This window comes from Eumetopias jubatus, unplaced genomic scaffold (genome assembly GCF_037043125.1).
Source record: "Eumetopias jubatus isolate StellerSeaLion01/CBP00866 unplaced genomic scaffold, mEumJub1_p1.0 scaffold_14, whole genome shotgun sequence".
NCBI lineage: Eukaryota > Metazoa > Chordata > Mammalia > Carnivora > Otariidae > Eumetopias > Eumetopias jubatus.
Window position 1 is genome coordinate 73,053,980 of NW_028274820.1, and position 24,716 is coordinate 73,078,695.

Consider the following 24,716-nt stretch of genomic DNA (forward strand, 5'->3'; position numbering starts at 1 on the left):
CTGGATATTCATTTTTCCCTGAGTAGATTGCCAGATCTACTTATTTGCCCACTAAAAACTTGAGTTATCATCTAACAACCTAATGATTATGTAACAACCACCAATGATTATTTCATCTCTATATGCACCTTGGAAAATAATTCATTGTCTTATAACAAAAAATAAAAATTTGTTTGAAGACAAAAAAGTACTACCAAGTAAAATAGTTCATTTGGAAATTTTTTTAATTATTATTATCATTCAATACTTGATGCTTTATAGGTACAAATTCATTCTGAAGCAATGCTTGTGGAACTTTTAATTTTAAAACTTCAACTGAATAATTGACATTAAAATTGTTCAGCTGTGTTATACTTTCTCTTCTTATAAGAGAAAAACATTGCTTATAGATAGGCCCCCCAGAAAATTTTGTAGATTGAGAGATCATCTCCCAATTGTTTCAGTCTTTGTCAGATTTGGCTTATGAGTGCTCTAACTTTGTAGATATAAGGGAGGTAAAAGGTATCTGTGTATAAAGTATTATTCAAGCAAACAAGGTCTTTCTTTAAGTTTATGCATTTCAATATACATGGGTGTTGTTCTTAAAAATATGAAATCAAAGTTGAAAGATTTGATCTATCAAAATATGCTGATAAATGATACAGGGATAAATGCAAATTTCATGGTCAGTACCAAAAGACAAAAAAAAAGTCCTCTGCCATTGTTCATGTTTTATCTAGTTTTTAAAAAACCTCAGAAGGAAAAATACTCTAGGGAAAAAAAAATGAAGCTTTACTGCAAAAGAAATGAATGCAAGAAATGGCACTTTAAGTAGTGAAGAGACATGAAGCATTGCAACTTCATAGCCTGCTAAGGAGCAACAGCTGTACCTAATTTCAACTTGACGTGCTTCAGATCTCATATTCATATAGGTATTTAATGATCCAAACATAATGGTCCTATATAGAATAATTACTTATATGAAGGAGCAAACTTCATACGCATTCCTTTTTAAATGATCCTTCAAGAGAAAAACTGCACTGGCTCTTTGAACAATGAATAGTCTCTTTCACCAATCCAAACGTTTGGGGCTAAAAAGCTTATCTTTTATGAGAAAATAATAATAGTGGTGAGGTTATTTCTTTTTGACAGACTCTTTTTGTCTCCCCCCTTCCCAAGATAGCCAGTACAATGAAAAAAGGTAGAATGCCAGGCCAATCATTAAGTCATATTGGTAGATGGTTACAAGAAATATCACAAACAAAAGGACATACGGTACTTTAGAGTTGGTGTATTTCGAAAGCAGAGATTCGCTGCTCTCAGTTTCACCTTCCTGGGCAGGGAGACTAGCAGAAGCAGAGCTCTCGGATTCCTTGTCACCTGAAGAGCCCAGTGATTGTCCAGAGGCTAATCCTTCATTTTCATGCCTTGCCTCTTCCACGGTCTCAATAGCTTCACTGACGAAAATCATTGGCTGTAGAGATTTTTCCACACCGCGTTCTCCTTGTTGAAAAATCTGGCTTTTAAATCTTTCTCTGCTACTACCTGAGGTCTCTGTTCCTGAACTTTTGGAAACTTCTTCAGGTATAGACCCAAGATGAGGGTGCTTCTCAATACCCTGGATTTCACTTGTTGGATTACAATTATATTCTGATTTAGTAGAAATAGATTGGAGAGTCATGGTAGTAATTATATTCTCTACAGCAATTGCCTGTTCATGAGATGGCACTGAGGTTTTAGCATGGTGATTGGAAACGTGAGAGCCATTCTGAGAAGCTCTGTTAGTGTCTGAGTTTAAAGCAGAATGAATAATAGCATCTCTGTCTATTTTCTTTGATAATTCTTGGACCTGTTTATGATCTCTATTTTCTGGAAATATTTTTTTGTCTTTTTGTATCATTCCCAAATGTAAATCCAGTTCTGAGGCTGCTTTTTGATTGCCTGTAATGACCTGGAAGGATTCATCTACAGATGTGATATTTCCAATGCCACGTTTCTTCCTGTCATGTGTCTTCCCGGGATTGTACATAGATATGGTTTCTTCTTTCTCCATTTCATCTACATGTACATTACAAATACCTAAATGTGATTCCTTTTCAAAATCATTATCATAGATTACACCTCCTGTATCTCGTTGACAAAGGGTATAATGTGAATCATCATTTCCCCCTTCATGTGGATCAAACGCTGTTTCCTGTACCTCGATGGGCTTGTCACTTCGTGCTGTCTCTTGAGGTAGCTTAGCAATTATTGCTTTTTCTCTAGCAGACATGCTTTCTAGAGCACTTTCTGATGTTGTCTTAATTATATAAGCTGTACCTGCTTCTGCTTTCTCAGTAACACCATGATCAGCTAGAGAAGACAGTTCACAGCTCACTGTTTTTTGGCAGGTAAACAATTCTTCCATAGGAGTAGCTTTCAAATTCCTTGTATTATCTCTTTTTCCCCACATGTCTTCACAAGCAGATTGTTCCTTGGTCTGTTCTGTTCTATTTGTCTTACTCTCTCTTGCTTTTCTTTGTCTTTCTAGAACACTCCAACTTTGTTTCTGTTGTGCATTCTTATTCTGATCTTCAGGATTAATCCAATCTGATTTTTCTTCTTCAATTTGGAAAAGACAATCATTCCTCAAAACATTTCCACTTCTTGGTGAACAAACTTGACCGGGCATCCCTTGTAAAGTAGTGCCTTCACTAGTCAAGAGATCACGCTCTGGAGTTGTTAACACAACGTTTTCCCAACTTAGACTTATCCTTGGTGAATGAAACAAATCTGCTGTGATTGCCTGGTTGGGAATTGTGATATCTTTACTCAGCAGAACAGTTAGGTCTCTGTTGCTAGCTTCTGTTCCTTCCATACTGATTTCAGACTGGCCCATCTGCCTTTCTTGGTCGTGTAAGACTGAATGAAAATTTTTGCTTTGTTTTACATTAACACCTAAATGTATTCTTTGCTCCTCCTCCTCAGTCTTACCATTGCCATAATCTTTCTTAGAAGATCCTTTTTCCATTGATTCTTCTGAACGGAAATCCAAATGAAAATCTCTTCTTAAACATTCCCAATCTTTTATTTCAATTTTCTCAGCTCTTCCTTCATGTTTTTTATTAAGGTTGTCTTCGACTAGTTGATCTGAGGAAGGACAGGATATTTGCACTCTGCCTCTCCCTTCTGCTGGATTAGCATTATCATCCAGTACTTCTTTGCTGCCAATATGTAATTGCACTAATTCATCACTACGAGTATCTCCCGATGGTGGCTTGATTTCTTCTATATCTGAAGTAATTTCCTCTGAAGGTTGATGTCTACACTTATTTTCTGCGGAATATTTTTCTTTGCAGTAAAAATCTCCCTTTAAGGAGCTTTCTGCTGATGAACTTGAAGACAAAGGCCTTTTAAATGAGTCAGGGTGTACTTCACCATGGATTTGCTTCTTCTCTAACCCCTCAGCTTTATTTGGAAAATTGACTGGATCTATTGCAAATGTATTCTTTTCATCTCTGGAAGCAGTACTTCTTATTAAGCATTGGTTTATCTTAAGGGATAGAAAACAAAACAAAACAGGTAATGATCAAATGATTTTAAATATACAAAGTGAATTAGATTTCATTAGTGAGGCTAGCAATTAACTGGTAGATTTCCTTGATTCATTTCATTTTTGGATTTTGTATAAATTCTGAAAGCCAGATGTTTTGGGGGGATCCTTTTAGGCTATGACTTGGGAATGAGATTAATAAGAAAACGGACCAAAATTAATCACTCTCCTTCCCAGCTTCCAAATATCACATTGTATTATTCAACTATTCTTGCTTGTCATTGCACTTTCTCCTCACTTAGGTTATACACATTGATAGCTCCATGCTAATCAATTAGAGAGCAGCTTCCTGGGTGCCCCTTGCTGCATTTACACTTGCTGTAGGTGCCCCTATTACAGTTTCTCTTATTAATATGTTTTCTGCAAAGCCTCTGCAAACTATTAATAGCAAAACGTCACTCAAAGAAAAGTGAGGGAGTTAATGTCTCTGCAAATTCTGTTTTAATGACCCTCTGCCAACTGGTACTCAAATGTATTTGAGCTCTTCAGTGATGCCAACTGTCAGGATTTAACAGTGAGATGCCTGTTTTTTTTTTCTCCTTATAACTGACATTTGCATGATCTCAATAATTATATGCAAATCTTACGTTTTCCCCTTCTTCTCACATAAGGCTCATGTTACTTGTCAACTGCACAGCTGTCTTGTAAGCCAATGCCTGTGGGTTCCACAGATTTGGTTGTATTTCCATCTATTATAGAGCTTCATTGTTTTATGCATTAACGTCAGCATGGAGCAAATTAGCATCTAAATTACAGCTCCCTGTTCATTTATTGGATGTACAATCTCAGTAACTTCTAAACAAACTTTTATATTTGAGCCTGCTCATTGTAATGAGGTGTATTGGTGAAGCATGTGATTTTTCAGGGCCCTTTCATTATATTCTGTGGTTTGAAAAAAAATGGTGATGTTAACTTTCAGCTGGTGAGAATTCTCACAATGGGTGACAACTTTGTAGTTTCTTAAAGTTGGAGCAAAAGTAAATTGCATACTTTAGTGATGCAGCTTCCATATCACTATAGAAAAGGTGGAAAATGTGGGGAAAGAGATGAGCTCTATTTCTTTTCTGTTTCAGCACTGACACTTGAAGAGGAAATGCCATTTTAATCTTCAGTGATTATGAATCCATGTATCCTAATGATATGAGCTCCGACCAAACACAGTAAAGGATAAATTGCATTATGTGACTCATTTACTCCCATTTCTTCCTTTGTGATAAAAATGCTATCTAAACCATCCCCCCAAAAATTCCAAATAGATTGAATGTTCACCAAGTGTGAAATTTATGATAACAAATTTAATACTAAATTGTACAGTACTGACTTTGTTTCCTGTTTAAAAAATATAGCACAGGCTATTTTCTCCTCATTTGGTAATTTAATACTTTCCAATGATATAGAACTGTAAGATTCTCACAAAGATGGAAGTAAGTTTTAAAAAAAATGCTGCTAAATGCAAGAATCAGACTTGAAAAGCTGGACAGACTCTAACAACCATCTAGTCCAGCCCTCTCATTTTACAGACGAGTTTATGCTAAGTGTACACTTGTCACAAAGATTAGAAATGCACATCAGGATAGTGCTACCTCTTCTATAATTCCTACAAACTATTACTCAGAGCCGCTGGTGAAGAGATAAAAAATGAATGTCATTAATTTACCACTGCAGAGACCAGAAGCAACATACTGAAATCAAAGTGCCTTGTTGATCAAGCTAGAGATGCAAGGACAGAATAGGCGTGCTTTCACATTTGCAAATTATATTAGTTGAAACTATTGAAAGGCAGGCATTGCAGCATCTTTGAAGCATAAATGGATTCATCGTCTGTAATACCGTGGCAACCAGAACACTTACCATCAACTCTAATTCTTTTTCATTATGATCATCATGTTCCCTGTTTACATCTTTTACAGTTTGATTACTGGTTTCCAAGGCTTCCTTGTCCTCATGAGAACAAACAATTGTTGGGATATAGGTATCTGCAAAGTTAATACAATTGTGTCTGTGTAAGATTGTTATCATTGTAGGCTTTAACAAAAGACACAGATTTTGTTTAAACATTAAATTGAAAAAATCAAATAAAAATATTACCTGTAATCTTTGAATTCTCAAAGTTATTCTCGTCTGATGTTACTAATGATTCTTCTTTACTGTCAAATTGAAAACAAAATGTTATAAATGTTTTCTGAGACTACCTCTTCTAACTATTTTTGTACAGGGGAAAATTCAAACAAATAACAAGCCAAATAAATATTATATAACCTTTCATATTTTCTTGCATTACTTGGTATGCTTTTTAAATAAAATTGATCTCTTAGAATAATTCAATAGTAAATTACTAGTAGTAGAAAAATTTTTAAATAATTTCCGCAATGCCATATTTCTAAATAAGATTGCGTTGCCTATATTTAAAACTTATATAACCAAAGTAAAAATATATGTAAATGTTGATTATTCCATCATTCATGAAGTTAGTCTTTGCAAGTGAGAACATTTTTCTGTTGGTTTAAATGATAAAGTTTTATGAACTGACAGTCCATTTGTGGTTGTGGAAATTGCTTTTTAACGTTCCAATTATTAATTTTTTTTGTGTTCCATTTTATTCAAAATTGTTTCAGTTGGGTGGATATAACATTAACTCTCTCTCTCCAAGAAAGGAGAAAAAAACAAACTTACTAAAAACTGAAAGGCAGCCAAATTTATACTCAGTTCAAAGACTTTATGTGTGTATTGCCACGGGCTAATTTTACAACGAAGACTTCAGATTGCTCATATGAAAGCATGTGTTTTCTTTCTTTAAAATGATTTGGGTTATACTTCCTTTATGATAATTTTCCGCAGAGTGATTAAGGAAGATAAATATATTTTTCTTTCAAAGGTACTCTACTTGTAGGTTTATGTGTGGCATCGTTAGAATTTAGATTTGTCCATGACACTCAGCAAGAAAAATGTTAGTGAAAAATCTCACTTTGTGTATAGTTATATCACAAGTCAATCTATCAGAAATGATTGGCCCAGTTTCCACATTTTCTTGTATTGTCTCAGCTGAATTTTCTTATAATGACTTTTCTCAATGACTTTTTTCTCCAATAAAATGCATCTAGAGAGTTGGCAATTGCTGATAAAGTTGTGTAATGGAGTCTACTCTTCATTGCATGGATAATGTTGATCCAAATCCCAGGAAAGCCAATCTTTTTTCAACAAATCATGAGAAAACTGCAAATTCTTCCATCTGGACTACACAAGAAAGTAATTCAGTTTTGTTTATATTTATATGTTTAATTTAACTTTACCAAAAATATTTGGTATTTTCCAGTGGGTCCATGAGAGAAAATAATGTTTCTACATAAATATAATACCATTGGAAAAATATAGTATTTACATAATTGATACTGAATCTATAAATCTGTATTGTTTAATGAGGCCAATAACTATGCAAAGATTTATTTTTATGGAATCTAACTGCAAGTTGATGCATTTTTCCTTCTCCAAATACATGATATATAGGAGCTTAAAAATATATAAACCATTAAATATCATTTAGTTGTTCCTGCTTCCTCTTTATCTCCATAACAGTGTTGAAAATCTCATTTGTAGAAGGAAAATCATAGCCATTTAAGCTTTCTGTTTCTGACTAACCAAAATGCTATCAATCATTTTGCTAACTTAATTCTCTAAGGTACATCAATTTTTAAAAAATTATTGCATCAAAAAGAAATTAATCTGGCTTTTAACTAAATTGGGGGACAAAAAATTAGGTACTAAACTGTGTATTATTATATTGGTGTCTTATAAAACATGTAAATACATAAATATAGGAGAGAAATCTTAGATTCAGGGATAAATACAAGAAAGAGAAGCTGAAATACATGAAACTTAAATATTATACCAAATATCTATGAAGAAAAACAATAGAAGATGTGTAAGAGTCCTACAAGGAAAAGAATAAAGTTGTATCAGGAAATACTAAAAACCTAGAAAAATTGAGATACATACCATGTTCATTGATAGGAAGAAGATATATTAAAGTATTAATTCTCTCCCAAATTGGTCTAAGATTCAATCCAATTCTAATCAAAGTCCCACAACAGTTTTTGGGGCTCCTGGGTGGCTCAGTCAGTTAAGCATCTGCCTTTGGCTCAAGTCATGATCTTGGGGTCCTAGGATCAAGCCCCACATTAGGAGCCTGCTTCTCCCTCTCCCTCTGCCTCTCCTCCTGCTTGGGCTCTCTTGCTTGCTCTCTTTCTCTCTCTCTCTCTCTCAAATAAATAAATAAATCTTTTAAAAATTCCACAACAGTTTTTTTTTTTTTACAAAATTTGAAAACAGGATCTTAAAGAGAAGACGAAAGACTGAAGGTAGGTAAAATATTTTTGAGAAGTAACTGTGAGGAGAAACCTGCTCTACCTGATTTCAAGAGATCTTATGAAGTTTTAGTTTTTTAAGACAGTTATGGTGGTATGGAGACAGACAGACAAGGATCAAGAGCATAGTGACAGATTTGCACATATCTAGAACTTGGGTATATGGCAAACATGGTATATCATATAGCAGGTAATAAGGGATTGTTCAAAAATGAAGATAGGGAAAATGGCTGCTTCTATGAGAAAAGATGAAGTCAGCACAGCATATATTCAGAAATCAGCTCCAGATGGATTAACATCTGAAATGTCAAAAATCTTGAAATTCTTTTTTTAAAAAGATTTATTTATTATTTTATTTTATTTTATTTTATTTTATTTTATTTTATTTTTCAAATATATACATGCATTTTTATTTTAACATTTGTGGCCAATACTGTGTAAGACCAATGTTTATGACCTTACATTAACTTCTCCAGCAGGACCCATACACAGCAGAAGTGTTTGTACTGCTTTTATTTCTGCTTGTTAGACTAATAGTATCCTAAAATAATGTAGCCATCTGGAATCATACTTATGCAAAATATAAAAAGAATCTAGATGATTTAATTGTATTCTGTATTTCTGTAATTATACAATAAAAAACAGTAAGTGAACTCATGATGTAATTTTCCCAAAACACAGCTTTTATTATAGCATACTCTAAACTAGATATACCTCTCTCTGTAAACATTGTGCATGCTCGTGAAAAGTCTGGTTTCGTAAATAGGTATAATGAACAAATATAAGTAAAACTGTTCAAGAAATTTACCCTTGAAACTTAAATTTACTATTACCACATTTGAAAAATAACACAGAAATGTTCCACTAAGGAATGCTGAAATATAAACAATTTTGAATTTTAAAGTCATTTATTCTTTTAAAATGTATTCCTGTTTTAAACAACAACAAAAAAACTAAGATTTAAATTTGTCTCTATGAATAGCTTAAGCAATCTACTAAATCATACTTAGAACCAACAAAAACATTGGCAGTAATGCAACTAATGTCTAATGAACCCAGAAGTTCGGATAAAATTGGAAATCTGTGTATCCTCTATAACAAAATATTTCCTTAATTCAGAAAAAAAATCTAGCATCTGATTTAAGTATATAAAGCCAAAATATTCTTTTTTGCCAGTGTTCTGTTGAAATGTGAAATTTATACAACCAGTTTGATTAAATTGACCAGTAGAGGTTTATTTTTACTCCTGTATACTTCTGGTATCTGTTTAACAGGTTTTACTTTGATGGAATGACATTTTGAACCATGGAATTGTCATTAAGTTGCAGTTGTCACTGACCTAGTTATCAGAAATACGGTTAGTATCAATTCTTTATTTATTTTAGAGAGAAAGAGAGCACAAGCGGGAGGAGGGGCAGAGGAAAAGGGAGAGAAATCAACAGGCAGACTCCACACTGAGCATAGAGCCCAACGGGGGGGCTCAGTCTCACTACCCTAAGGTCTTGACCTGAGCCAAAACTGAGAGTCGGACACTCAACCGACTGTGCCACCCAGGCACCTCAAAACCTTGAAATTCTTAATAGAAAATACATGTGAATATCTTACAGACTTCAGAGTTGGAAATGTTTTCTTAAATAAGAAAAAAAGTGGCTATAAAAAAAGATTGTCAGTTTAACTATATTGAAATTTAAAACTTGTTCATTAAAAGACAGATTTATAAGAGAAAAATATAAATTACAAACTAGGATAGAATGCATGTGTTACATAAAATCAACACAAAAAAAGCATCAATAATATATAAGAAACTCCTACAAATCAATAAGAAAGGAGGAACATTTTCATAGAATCAGGGGAGAGGGACAGACATTTCACTGAAGAGAAACTTCATATAGCCAGTAAGCACATAAAGGGATAGGCAGTATTGTTAGAGAACAGAGAAATGTCAATCGAGACCACAAGGAGATACTATTTTAATATCCATTTAATTGATAAAAATTGCTATCAAGTACACAAACTTGAAACAATCCAAATACCCACCAACAGAAGAGAGACACAGAACTATGGCATATCATAAAAAGAAATATTACATAGCACTCAAAATTAATAAACCACAAGGACATGCAACAATATGGATAAATCTTAGTAACAACACATTAAATGAATAGTTCCAAAACATTACATCAGAGGATGTTCTTTTTTTATAAGCTAAAAACTGCTAAAATAATTTGAATATATATATATATATATCAATGAAAACAGAATATACTAAAAAGTTATATAAACAAGAAAGCTTGATTTTCAAGATTATGGTTATGTCGGGTGGGGCAAGCTGGGGTAATGGATGAGGAAAGGAAGCTATTAGAATTTGTTGTTTTGAGTGGTAGTTTTGCAGGTGCTTATTACATTATTCAAAATATCTAGTTAAATTCTAATTTCAGATAATTTATTAAGACAAATGAATTGCTCTCTGGCTTAGATTAGAGAATGTCTTTAGATAAAATCCCACTCTGAAATTCAAAGTGCCAGTCATATGACCAGTTACATCTAAAGAGTATAATTAAAACAACTTTAGAAGAATTGAGGATAAAAACAAAGCACCTGATGGTTGATGATAGGGCGTAGAACTATACACAATTGTCATAGAAATGAAAAGCATTATTGAATATTTCGGACCTCCCTTTTGTTACCTGAGCTCTTTTAAGCAAGGAAGTTTCTTATTTCTTTGTATTCCCAGGGGCTAAAACAGTGCCTGACCCATACTAGTGGCATAATAAATGCTGTTGAATAAATGCACAACATCCTTTCTACTCTTCCCTTCTCTTTACCTCTTTGTCTTATAATGCTTAAAGCTTCACCCCTTCCAAAGCTCAGGACAATGTTTTTAATTGTGACTTCAAATAATTAAACAACATTTTAAAATCTTATAAACTTAGAAATTAAAAAGTCAAAAAGATATGTATTTTGTGGAGAAAGTTTATTTCCAGTGCATCTTAAATCATATAATATAGCCTTTTGTATTATTTAATCATAAGAAGGGTCATTCATTCTTCTAGAAGATATTTTGATCATCCACTCTCATAACTTAATAATAAACACTGGGATATCATAACATCTTACTTTTAAGAAGATAAATGTAAGGATGGAAATAGACACATCAACAGGCAATTATTATAATCATTATAATAAGTGATAAGTATTATAAAAATTATGGAATATGAAACATATTCTCTAAGAAAAAAAGGGAGGACAGAAACAAGGAGGTACTCTGTGGGGAAATCATGGAATTTTTTACAAAGGAAGTAACATTTTGAGTCACTGAGTTATTGAGGAAAGTAAGAGTTTGGCAATTAGAGAAGAATGGTATGGTCATTCCAGACAGAGGCAATAACAAGTGGTAAAAGATTTTAGGGTAAGAAAGCACAAAAGACAGAGACACATTCAGAAACAATGAGATGTTCAGATGGTTCAAATTGTACTGGGGGGAAAGAATGCCAAGGAACAGAACTAGAGTTAGTTTGAATAGGTTTTGTTTTGTTTTGTTTTGTTTTGTTTTAGTAAGTTTTTATTTAAATTCCAGTCAGTTAACATACAGTGTAATATTAATTTCAGGTGTACAATTTAGTGATTCAACACTTACAATATCCGGTGCTCATCACAAGTGCCCTCCTTAATCCCCATCACCTATTTAACCCATCCCTCAGCCCACCTCCCCTCTGGTAACCATCAGTTTGTTTTATTTTTATTTATTTTTTATTTTTATTGTTATGTTAATCACCATATATTACATCATTTGTTTTTGATGTAGTGTTCCATGATTCATTGTTTGTTCATAACACCCAGTGCTCCATGCAGAATGTGCCCTCTTTAATACCCATCACCAGGCTAACCCATCCCCCCACCCTCCTCCCCTCTAGAACCCCCAGTTTGTTTTTGAGTAGGTTTTAAAGGGCTTAGCATGCCAAGCAGAGTGGGGCTGAATTCTTTATGCATTTTTTAACCACTGCAGGGGGTGGTGGGGAAAGGGAGTTCAATGGGAGAGAGACATGATCAGATGTCCATTTTAGAACCAATCTCTGGAGGTACATTTAGGGACTTCTCTAAGGAGAACCTGAATGAGCCACAGTGGGGCAGATAGACTAGCCACGAGAGGACTACAATATTTCAGGCACAAATATGACAAGGGTTAAAGGTGATGGCAATGAGGAAAGAGGAGAGGAATCAAATTTGAGTTACAACTTTTGATGTGGCAAAAATATGATTTGTTGATCAATTCCCTGTAGATAGATTTTAAAAATGACTCTCTCTGCCTGACCTTGGTTGCATTCGTGAGATTTAGAAATCTATTTTCCCTCCTAAGACCTAAAGAAGGAAGAGTTAAATCTGGCAGTTAACTGGGGCCCCTGCACTACAAGTCAGGAAGGTGTTGAATTAATCTGCAGTGTGGTTTCTGATCTCTTATGGGCTGGGTGATCTGCTTCTCAGGTACCCATGAGAAGCACCTTCCTCCCAAATCTCACATGCTTGGACAGGGGACCCACAAGTTATGCTTAGGTTTCTGGCTTTTATTCTAGTCCTCCACTGGGGAAAAATAAAATGCCTTCCCATCCACACTGTTCACCTGGGCCATAACATTCTAAGTGGTTATTAGCCACCCTGTAAGTAGTGCCTACTGGTTTTGCTAGACTTGGACATTCTATCTAGATGAATTTCTAAGGAACTAGAGATCAAGCTCATAAAGGAACTTGCATCTCTGTTGTTCAGGAGCCCTGCTACCTGTCCTTCCCTTCTCCCATGGATACTATAGCTCTTGATATAACAACAGTTCCCCAAATCACCTTTTCATATCAGAAGCACCAGATCCGATCTCTGTAAGTTTTAAATTAATAGACCTGCACATGGAGGTGGGGAGGGAATGGAGAATGATAGAGCTGAGAAACTCCCAAGATGATTGTGATGTGAGGCCAGATTTGTAAACCCCGATAAAGATAAAGATGTGATGTGTCTCAGTGCACTGAGTCCATTGGGTCTAGCTATGCAGACTGCCCCTTCCCTCGATGATAGGCAGTGGGGAGAGTCATTTCTCTGCTTTAGTTGGCCCCAAACCTGGTTCCTCTACTCCTTGTTAGTTTGCTATGACTTTGTAGCATGCTTTCCTACTATTTAGAAAACCCTTAAGAGTGGAGAGAAATAAAGGCTAATGCAGAGGTTTCTCGTTTGAGAATTTAAAAGGATGGAGCTAGCATCACCTGAGATAGAGAATTCAGGAGGAGAAACAAGGGTGAAGGAAAGCAATGAGTTTCATTGAGGAAATGTGTTAGGCTTAGAAGACCTTTGGGCTTTTGACCAAATGGGAAGTGAAAATTAGTGTTTATTGAATGAAAAATGCCCAGATTTTATTTTTTTTCTCTCTTATAATATCATTGCACAAAGGCTTGCATCATCTTTACAATTTAAATTTCCCCCCACTTCAAAGAAATGGGACATAACATTGAAATTTTATGTGATGGCCTCAAGTAGATAATAAATATGTTTTGAATATATAAAGAAATTAACGGTTTCCAGTCAATAATGATCAGTAATGATCCATATGAAATATAATAGCCACGTGACCTCGGACATGATACTCAACATCTCTATGCCACAATTTTCTCCAAAATATTGCCTCCTCCTTATACAGGGCAATTATTTAGCACAGTTCTCAATACATGGAAGTGTTTAATAAATTTATCATTATTATCACTATTGTTACTATTATTGTTATTAGTGATGTGTAGTGATGTGTGGTAAACACATTCTACACTACATGGTACCCAAGTGCCATGCTTTTCCTTTCACTTGGAGTTATCTGTAGTTTTTAACGTTTACCCTATATTCTCTCATACTTTTAATTCACAAGCTACTTTCAAGAGTAAAATTTGTAACCCATGATAGCATACTTGCTTAGTTGTTTTTACAATGCCCTTCTCAGAGGACCATCCTCCAAAGAAAAATCACTAGATCTTCAGTAAAAGTAACCTTTTATTGAAAAGTGTCCTCTCCAAATACAGTGTGCAAGGGAATGTTAATCCACACTTTCTTTTATTTATTCAGTGTCAAGTTTTAGGCACCATGTTAATATTACCACACTACTGCAGTTTCTGGGTATGTGGCACTTCTGCTTTTGGAGTTAATTTTAACACTTGAAATGTAGTTGTTTTTGTATAAGTAATGATATGATTTTCCTAAGGTCCTATCATGCCATTGTTCTAAAAAGCTCATATGTCTCTTAAAATATGAGTGAAACCTCTCAGAGACCTGTTCCACACGATCCTCGTCTGATGTGATGGAATTACCCAACCAGTCCGGGTAAATGTTAGGTTTGGGTTGCAGGCAGCAAAAGTGTAACTCTGTTCCAAGAGGAATAAAAAAGTTGGCATAAAAAAGGATCATTTCCAAAGTGGTCATGACTTGTATTTGTGTCTTCCTAACACTGCTGTAAGGTGCTCGGCATTGCTCAGAGAGCACCAAACTTGGAATTCTTGGGCACCACCTTTCACTCTGAGAGAAACAGCTAAAAGGTGCATAAATGTTGAACTCCTCAAGCCGTTCAGCCTGTCTGTCCTCTTTGGTCTCATTTTGTTTCCTCTATCCTCCTTACTTAAAGAAAGAAAGGAAAATAAATGGAGAACTTTTACACTAGAAAAAATAGGCACCTCTTTGAGATTTTTTTTTAAGACACTTAAAAAGAGTACATTAACATTGACATTGGCACTGACAAATGGCTACTTCTAGAAATACTGAAAAGGCTTTCCTGGGATAATACTTACATATTGTATACTATTTATTTTCATAATTTTATGGTGATATTTTCCTAAAAATTCACTTTCTAGTATTCTGACTTTTTTTTTTTTTAGCCACTTCTGAGTTAATGGATGAGGGAACGCAAAAGCTTGTACTTAACGAGAGGTAATGTTGAAAATACATTAACTAGTAAAGCTTAATATCTATCCCTTTGGTGTTACAATACCAGTAGTCTCCTCTTGATCCGGAGTAAAACCAAAAACAGCAGTGAAATATTTGATCAAAAGACAGAATTAAAGAGATAAATTTCTAATTGTGAGCAGAAGTATCTACGGAAAAAAGATTTAAAGACATGATGCAGAAGGAATTTAGATTGAAAAGACAAATTATAGTCAGTTCCTTGATGATAAAGAAAGGACAATAAAATAAACACAGCTCTGCATTATTAACAGGGATTGAAAGAAGCAAGAAATAATCTCAAAGAAAAAAACATCAACATTTTTAAATGGCTTTATATTCCCTTCAATGCTGAATCTGGAGACTAATAACTAATATGGTAAGAAACACAGTTTTTGTGGGCATCACATTCCTTATCTTTGAAGTGAAGGCTCTGGATCAGATTAGGGATATCAAATACAATACCCTCGTGCTGGCCTCTCTCTCTAGCACCCATGGCAAGCACTGATAACAGATCAAGGGATTTCCTTGCTGAGACCAGATTCAAATCCATGAACCTTCTCCACACAGCCAGGCAGCCACTACCCATCAACCCTTTTATTGCTCAAACCGGAATGAACTTGCTCTTCTCAGTTTTGCTATTAAATAATATACCTTCCAGTTTTAGAGTTCTATATTTATATAACTAATAGGAGTATTTATGAATATAATTTTGAAATGTTTTATTTGGAAGTTTCTTAAACTATTTAAAAAAAGTAAAAATGCTAGCAGAATCAGTAGAAATAGATGCTAACTCAAAATTTCAACACAGTCAAAAATAAACTCTTGGTAAAATCTTATGGTCAGCATTATCAGTTCAAATTGATAGAAATCCTACCTGCACAGTTTGTGAGCTAATCTTATATTATTTGTAGTAAAGATTACAGAATCATTTACTTCCATATCATTTTACTTATGTCCATGTAAAACTTTTCAAATAACAGAGCATTACATATATCACAACTGGCTGGATAAACAAATGCGTTGGATAATACCTATCATATAGGCTCATTTATTACTTATAAAATATAATCATAAACCATGGCAAACCACAAGCCCCTTGAGTAAACTCTAGTGAACAGCTCAAGCATTCAAGAAACTAAGCACATGCCACGACATTAGGGACCAGATGGTTTTATTGAGTCATTTTCCTGTTTTCCATAAAGCTGATTTACTACATTCCTAAAAATCTTTTCTATTTCTATTTCTCAATTAGAGCATTGCCCATTGCCTCGGTGCTTGATCTTGAAAGCGTACGGAAAACAATTGTACTATGCCTTCTCAATACAGGAAATTTTAATAACTGAAAAACATACCTTTGTTGAAGAATCCTTTGGTAAGTTTCTTTTCCAAAGTTTCTTCATTTCATAACTTGGTTGCCTACTAAGGATTGCCCATTCAAATCTGCCTTGCCATGTCAAAGTGCTGGGTGCTATTTTTTCTGCTCACCTCACCTCACGGGAATCAGGACAAAAAAAAAAGACTAATGTAGTTCTGTGATTGAATCTGGGCAACATGTGCATTTTGTGGCAACGTGTATTTTCTAAAGAGGTACTACACTGTGAGCATCTAGTGAAGAATGAAGTAGCCTCTTGGAGGTCCATGTGTGAACCAAAAATTGTAGTTGCTTTGGGAGGAGATATAATTATAAGCAGCATCCATGAATTGTAAGTAAAGAAGACTTATAGGTAAACCTGGCTCAAGGGATGACTCTGGCACAACCTGCCAGTTATATTCCATTGAGAGAGAAATGTGAATGTTTTTAAGCAATGACTACTGGAAAAACTAAAGAATACACATCAGAGGGATATCAGAAAAAGTTCTTAAACTTATTGGCCCAAAGGCCTTATTTTACTTGAGTTCTTAAAGGAAGTAGTTGTCACCCATGGAGTAGGTGGGTGACAAGAAACTAGTGATTGTTCAGCTGAGTCCTGCTACTTGCAAAGTCTGACATCCTTCTTCTCCAGAGTCCCCCGCAAAGCGACTGCTAAGAGTTTCATACCATCTCTATCTTCCAAAAATTATCAGAGTATTGTCATGTGTATTTTTCCCTAAGGATACTAAGTTGCAGGCATTCTTTTTTTCATAATGATGTTGATTTATCTGTGGTTGTGTAAAAAGTCACTATCGCAGAGTCATGACTACTGAGCCAGCTACCTGAAATTACAGAAACTCTGATTAAACACGCTTTCTTTGTGGAATCTACATGTAAGTATTGCTAAGCTATTTGGTTTGTTAAATACTGAGCTTTGACATACAAGCTCTTTAGCATTTGTGTGACATATTGTTTTGAAACTGTTTTAAGAAAAAGTAATTTAAAATGTATATTGATATATCCAAATATATGTTTGGAAGAGTTAGGAGGCGGAGTCAACACAAAGGAGCATGAGACTTCCAGACTTTGAAATCAAATCATTCAAGAAGTGACACCTCTCAGAAGGAATTGCCAAATGGAGGGTGACAGGTATGAGGTCAGAGTACCAACCTGTAGCTGCTCACCTGAGCATCTTTGCCCTCAATTTTCTCAAAATAGCAATGTTTACAAGTGGTTGTTTGTTTGTTTGTTTGTTTGTGGGGAACAAAGTGCTAAGAAACTTCTCCAACTTTTCCCCCCAACTTCTACCCATTCCTGTCTCTTGACAAAGGATTTCAAGCATGTGTCAATGCTCTTTCCTTCATCTGAAAAGTAAATCAGGCGAGATGGTGCATAATTCAGTAGAAATACTGGAAGAACAGTTCTTCAGTATTTTTTATAGGAGATCATAGATTTTATGTTTGTAAAAAAGCACCAGATATTTTAAATAGAGTAATTGGGACCAACTTGCCAAAGCAAGTTAGAAAAGTTAAAATTGTGCCTTCCTGAGACTACCTTGAATTATTAAATTTAAAAGTTATAAAGTCATTTTTTAGCTCATTTCTTCATTGCTATGAAATTAATATATGTCTGCTATTTCCTCTTTATTTTTAATATTTTTAATTTTTTATACTATCAGCTACTGCTTTAGTTTTAATGAGTGTTTATGATATGAAATCTGTTCTAATTCATTTCCATGTTCAAGCAATTCAGTTTCACAAACATATTTCCAAACTAGCTATTCTACTTATGCTAATCACAGCATAAATTGATATATCAGGGAAAAGAGAAATATGGTAAATTGGGCTGGATAGTTTATGTTAAAATCCAAATAAGAACCTATTATCCAACTGGATTTGTGTTTAACTGCATTTGAGAAGTTTTCTAGGCAGAGGAGTAAGACTTAAAGCATTATTTCTGAATTTAATGCTTTTGTGAACTTACGTCACACATTAAAATCATCTTAATGCACCTTTTTGTCAATTCTTCACAATAGTGTTACAAAAGGAAGGCAGGAGAGGATACATTTAAAAAGCAAATGAAAAAGAACTCAATGGGAGCCTATTAGGCTACCTGTTGATGAGCATGTAAGAGAGTCATTAATATGTGGCTCATTGACATGATAGGCCATAATGACTCCTCCAGGGACAGTTCAGTCTATTGTGTCAGAGACTAGTTAGGGATTCATTAACACGAAGACTCATGACTTCTTAATATGTAAATTATTAATGCATGCATTGAGGCATCCCTCACAAATGTCCACATTTTGCATTACATGTCTTCTTTGCCACCCTTCACCCACACCTTTTGTGAACTGTTTTCTTTTTTCCATCCTCTGTTGCAGATCTCTTCACAAAAGATTCCGTACTCCTGTAGAATCTACCACTTCACATTCAAAGACCTCCTCCCCTTCAGCCCACCTTTCTGGGATTTAATGCAGGTTCACATATACAAACCCCTTGAACATTTTGAATAAATCAGTAAAAATTTAGCATAAAATCTGATTTGATATATTTCTCCAATGTCAAATTAGTTTTTGGCTGAAGTCAGGGCAATGTGAACAAAGTGGTTGTTTTTAAGAAATGAGACTCTGAAACATTAATAGTATCATTTATACTGAAAGTGGGAGGGGAAAGAGAAAAATAGAGCTGAGAAAAGCCCAAGAAAGAAGACACAAGAAAAAAAAGTTTAATTAAACCAAGTAGGAAGAGTAAGTATTCATACCAATGTAATACATTAAATGAAGAAATGGATTTAAACCACTCAATGGCATACAGCAAGCAATCAATAAGTATTAGCTGTTATTATTATGTTGGCATTTTGCACTCTGCACAAAGATGAAGTTAATATCCACATTTCCTATTGAAACAGCAAGAAAAATGTTATTGAGTGAAAGTTGTTCCATCTATAAATTAACATATCATAACGAGGGAATCAAACATATTCTTTATTCCTACAGCAGAATTAGCTACAGCATTCATGGAGAGGTACTCAGGTATCCTTAGAAGCTTATCCACATTTCATGTATAGAAACTATATTTTAATATACCCTTTCATGTGGGACTTTATGTACTACATATACTCATTTTCTTGCCACTCTATTATTCTAACCTTGTCTAAAACACAATACCTTCTCTGCTAAACTTCAGGAGAAACAGACTCTATTTCTAATTTCCATTAGCCCTCAACTCTGCAGTAGATCTACAGAAGTCTATTTATCATAAAATTCATATCTCCATACAAAATCAGTAACATTTTTTAAAGCTAACAGCTTTATCGAATTATAATATATATGCCATAAAATTCACCCATTTTAAGTGTACAATAATTTTTAGCATATTTAGTGTATTTTCAGAATCGTGCAGCCATCAACAAAAGCTAATCTTAAAACATTTCCAGTACCCCAAAAAGAAACCTCATGTCCCTTAGAATCACTCTTCATTTCTCAACCCCAGCCTTAGAGACACTAATCTTCCTGTCTCTATATATTTGCCCAATTTGGACATTTTATACAAGTGGAATTATGTGTCCTTTCATGTCTGGCTTCTTTCACAGGGCATAATGTTTTGAGGCTCAACAATGTTGTAGATGTATCAGTACTTTCTTTTTATTGCTTAATAGTATTCCATTATATAGATATAACACACTTTGTTTATTCATTCACCAGTTGTTGGGCATTTGGATTTTTCCACCTTTTGGTACTTGTGGATAGTACTTCTATAAACATTTACATTTGTGTGGGCATATGTTTTTGTTTCCCTTGGGTAGAAACCTAGATGTGAAATTGCTGGGCTATGGTAATTCCATATTTCACATATTAAGGAACTGTCATACTATTTTCCTATAAAGTGGCTACACCATTTTATGATCCCACCATTAGTGCATCAAGGTTTTAATTTCTTCAAGTCCTCATCAACATTTATTACCTCTTATTGATCATAATAATTCTAGTGGGTGTGAAGTGATACCTTATTGTGGTTTTGATTTGCATTCCTAATGATGTTGAGTATTGTTTTATGTGCTTATAGAACATTAAAATAGCTTCTTTAGAGAATATCTATTTAGATGCTTAGCTTATTTTAAAATTGAATTTTCTTTTTATTATTGAGTTGTAAGAATTCTTCTAGATATAAGTCACTTACCAGATATATGATTTGTAAATATCTTCTCCACTATGTGGGTTGTCTTTTTTTTTAAGACTTCATTTGTTTATTTGCGAGAAAGAGCGAACACAATGGGGGAGGGGCTGAGGGAGAAGGACAAGCGGACTCCCTGCTGAGCGGGGAGCCCGATGCGGGGCTTGATCCCAGGACCCCGAGATCATGACCTGCACTGAAGTCAGATGCTTAACAGACTGAGCCACCCAGGTGCCCCCTACACAAACTTTGTTTGATTGAATCTCTTTAAATAGGAGACAGTATTTTTAACATAAATAATCTTTATTAATATAATTATCACAAGCAGCTAATTATACTTCACATTCTTCTAATGTTAATTTCAATACTAAATGCTAGAAAACATTCAACAGTTATCGGTCCTACCCAGGTTCTAGACTGAAGTAGATGTAAGCAGATTCAGAAATGCTGCAAATGAATATGTAGATTCAAGGAAAGAAGTCCAACTGATTTAGGAAGCTCACAGTACAAACATTATGCTATTTTCTCTGGAGCCTACAGCTAGAAGAGATAGAATAAGCAGGGAGGAGCTCATCAGTGCCAAGATGACTCTCCCAGTTGAAGGCCTTTAGATCCCTGATTAAATAGAGCAAGGTTTACCAGGAAATCCTAAGTAGATGAAATGAGAAGGGCTTAGTAAGATAAAACTATGGTTGGAGATCAGTACAAGACCAATATGGTACTTGGGAAGGACTAGTTGAGAGCCAGATATGAACCAAAAGGCAAGGAGCCTTTTGACTGAAGATGTTGGGCCACAGACGGGGTTGCAGAAGGAGTCTGGTATAGGAGCCAAATTCTGCTGACAGCTACATTGCCAAAGATGAAGATCTCTGCCACACTCTTAACAAGGCAACAGCAGATTCTGCAGTCAACACTCTGAAGAATACTTCTATCAGGTGGGCTTAAAGGACTCAGTCCTGCTATTGGACATAATGCTAATTCAGAATAATGTTAGACAAAACTCAGGGTGTATTCATTCAACAAATATTTAATATTTGCTAGCCATTATACTAGAAGTTAAACCACGAGCACAAGCCAAGATTAAACAAACTCTGCCTTCATAAAGTTTATAGTCTAAAGAAAGATAAATACAAGCCAGCAGTTTAAAAATCACAATTGTACCATTCACGATTGGGGAAGCATGGGGTTCTACAGAAAAAAATATTAAGAACACTATCCCAAACTCAGTGAAGGCAGTAGCATCTGGCACATATGTGGGCTTGTAAAGAGACGTTAGACTGGAAGGAGGTCAGATCCTGCAATCTGATTGCAAGATCATATTTAAAATCGTGATTTTCTAAATCCTAAAATATACATTTTTTTCAAGAAGGAAAACTGTTTTAAAAGAAAACTCTTAAAAGTTGACTTCATCCTAAATGGCAATTAACTTTATCCTCAATGTTCCTACTCTTGCTTAACCCTCTCACCATACCTACAAAAGCATTATTTCATTTAGATTTACTAATTTTCTTTTTGTTTAAATAGCATTACTCTTTTGGTACGTACTGAGACTAAATGATTTGCAATTTTTTAAGTAATTATAATTCAGAACACCTGTGTTTGGGTCTTTTGTTTACACCAGTTATTCCCAATCCTGGGGCACATCAGGATTACCTGGGGAGATTTTTAAACAATACCTATGCCTGAGCCCTGCCCCAGACCAATTCAGTTAGTCTTTGTCGTGGGGCCTGTGTATGGGTGCCTTATTTTTCCCTTTCCTTTGTGCAGCCAAGCTTGAAAAACACCAGTTTACGCTACTATTCTACACTGGCTTTTACTCTATGAAGGTATGGTTAGTGTGAAATTAAGTTCTTCAGTAAAAATACTCTGCTATTAAGAGTTTCCGTGGGGTGGGGAGAGAAGAGGGTGTACATAATCAAATAGGGTAGCATTAATGTAAATTTTATACAAATTGTACTTTGGCTACTGTTAAGCCTATAAAACAATTAATTTTTATTTATCATGGAGATTACCCACCCATACTTCAGTGCATTTAAATTTACTTTTTTTTTTTTTAACTGAAAAGAAACCTACGTGCTGTTTAGGGTAAAAGACATTCATCATTTCTACTTTAACAGCTATATTGCTCATTATAAAGCTGATAGTGTTTGTAAGAATTTAGACCTGAACTAGTAAAACATTTTCCAGTTGTACTATGTGGCAAATTGTCCAAATAATTATTGCAAATGCAAACACCATAAAGTGTATTGCCAAGGACACTAGTAGGTTAGATCCTATAAAAGAAACAATTAGAATCTTGAGGTAAAAATAATAGAAATGAGATGACAGTTATTGAAAAAGGCAGAACTTGCAATATAATAGTTTAAACATAAGTTTGTGGATAATGCTGATATTTTAATGTGTTTGGAGTTTATCATGTATAAGAGAATGTTTCATGTAAAAATACCACAACCACATATATTCTGGTCTTCTTTTTTCCTGATTTGGCATGTAAGTGAGGGCACTTGCAAGATTGCACTTCCTATCTTTGAGGATCAGCATTTTACAACAGTTTGCTTCATTAATATGTATATAGTGTTGATTTTATGAAAAAAATTTCTTTTTACACATCTCAATTTACATAAGCTTATTCCGTATGTATAATACTATGGTCAGGATATCTATATAAAGTTCCTACTCTTGCTTATTCTGCAGATTGCAGATTGCAGAAATCTATAGTCAGGATAATCAAAATAATGGAAAATAAAAATAATGATAGATACAATTATTTAGTACTTTTTAACTCCAATAACTCAAATGTTGAATTCCTTCTTTGATTAACTGTAGCTCAACTCCATCTTCACTGAAACAAAGATACAACATGGTGCACCAGTGCAAAGGATGGACTTAGAAAGATAGGAATGAGACTCTGGGAAGCCAGAGAGGAGCCTGAGAAAGGAGAAAGGCATCCTAAAGAGGTTTGGTGTCAAAGAGAAACTGTTTCTGTGCCTTTCCTGCATAAGACCCTGTGGCTAGGTAGTGACTGGTATGCCCAAGAATCTACAGGAGGCATATGGAGCATGAGAACCTAATGCAAACATAGGGGAAAGGCCCATCACTTGAAATTGCTTCAAGTATTGCCCTGTGGCTTTGTTCAGCATGGAACCCTGTTCCCCCAGATTTCTTCATGACTGACTCTCTTCACGTCTCTGATCAACTTGTCATTTTCTCAGTGATGTGCAATCTTTACTCCTTCTTCTGTGGTATTGCATTTTATACTCTCAATTGCATTTACCATTTTCTAACATAACTTATTTATTCTTTATGTTAATTACTTATTAATTTTCCCTTCCATTAGACTGTCAGCTAACCAAGGAAAGTAATTGTCATTTTTTCATTAATGTATCTCCAGTGTTTAGAACAGTACCTGGCACATAGTATGTGCTCAATAACAGTTGTTGAATGCATGAAGACCCTTTATTCTTTTCTCCAGTCACTGATGGTTTTTGTTTGTTTATTCTCTATCAGTGCACAAGCTAAAGGACACAGTAAGAACTTTGCTACTGATATCCTGATGATTTTTTTCTTTCAAGTCAACCAAGACACATACTCTCTCAGTCTTGAGGGCACTGGTATTAGAAGGAACCATACTAGTGTAATTTCCATATACCCATCCACAAGGATAAACATTGAGATGCCTGGACTAATCTTTCTCACTAAGTTAAAACATAAATCTTAGATTTTAAAGGAAGAATTTGGATCAACTAATTACAAAAAGAAATTTCCCTGAGCAGGACCAGAGCAGTAAGATGAGTCACCCATGAAATAGGTATAGGAATACCTAAAAATGCATGCCATCATACATATCTGCTTTTTATATTAAAGACCTCTAGCAAAATTAAATAACTAATATTGATAATGAGAAAAGGGTAAAACCTGTATTTAAGGGTGGGAGGGATGGGGTGGCTGGGTGATAGACATTGGGGAGGGTATGTGCTATGGTGAGCACTGTGAATTGTACAAGACTGTTGAATTACAGATCTGTACTTCTGAAACAAATAATGCAACATATGTTAAGAAAAAAAAAGAAGAAGATAGCAGGAGGGGAAGAATGAAGGGGAGTAAGTCAGAGGGGGAGACGAACCATGAGAGATGATGGACTCTGAAAAACAAACAGGGTTCTAGAGGGGAGGGGGATGGGGGGATGGGTTAGCCTGGTGATGGGTATTAAAGAGGGCACATTCTGCATGGAGCACTGGGTGTTATGCACAAACAATGAATCATGGAACACTACATCAAAAACTAATGATGTAATATAT

General features: G+C 34.8%; 1 protein-coding gene across 1 annotated transcript in view; it reads right to left on the reverse strand.

The window, feature by feature from the left end:
* Nucleotides 1-1,114: 1,114 nt before the first annotated feature.
* Nucleotides 1,115-24,716, reverse strand: part of PPP1R3A (protein phosphatase 1 regulatory subunit 3A) — a 38,763-nt gene continuing 15,161 nt past the window's right edge. Inside the window, exons 2-4 of the mRNA XM_028104834.1 lie at nt 5,660-5,718; nt 5,423-5,547; nt 1,115-3,511 (exon numbers count right to left, since the gene is read on the reverse strand). Of these exons, the coding sequence (XP_027960635.1) occupies nt 1,115-3,511; nt 5,423-5,547; nt 5,660-5,718 (2,581 nt within the window). The remainder of the gene's footprint in view (nt 3,512-5,422; nt 5,548-5,659; nt 5,719-24,716) is intronic.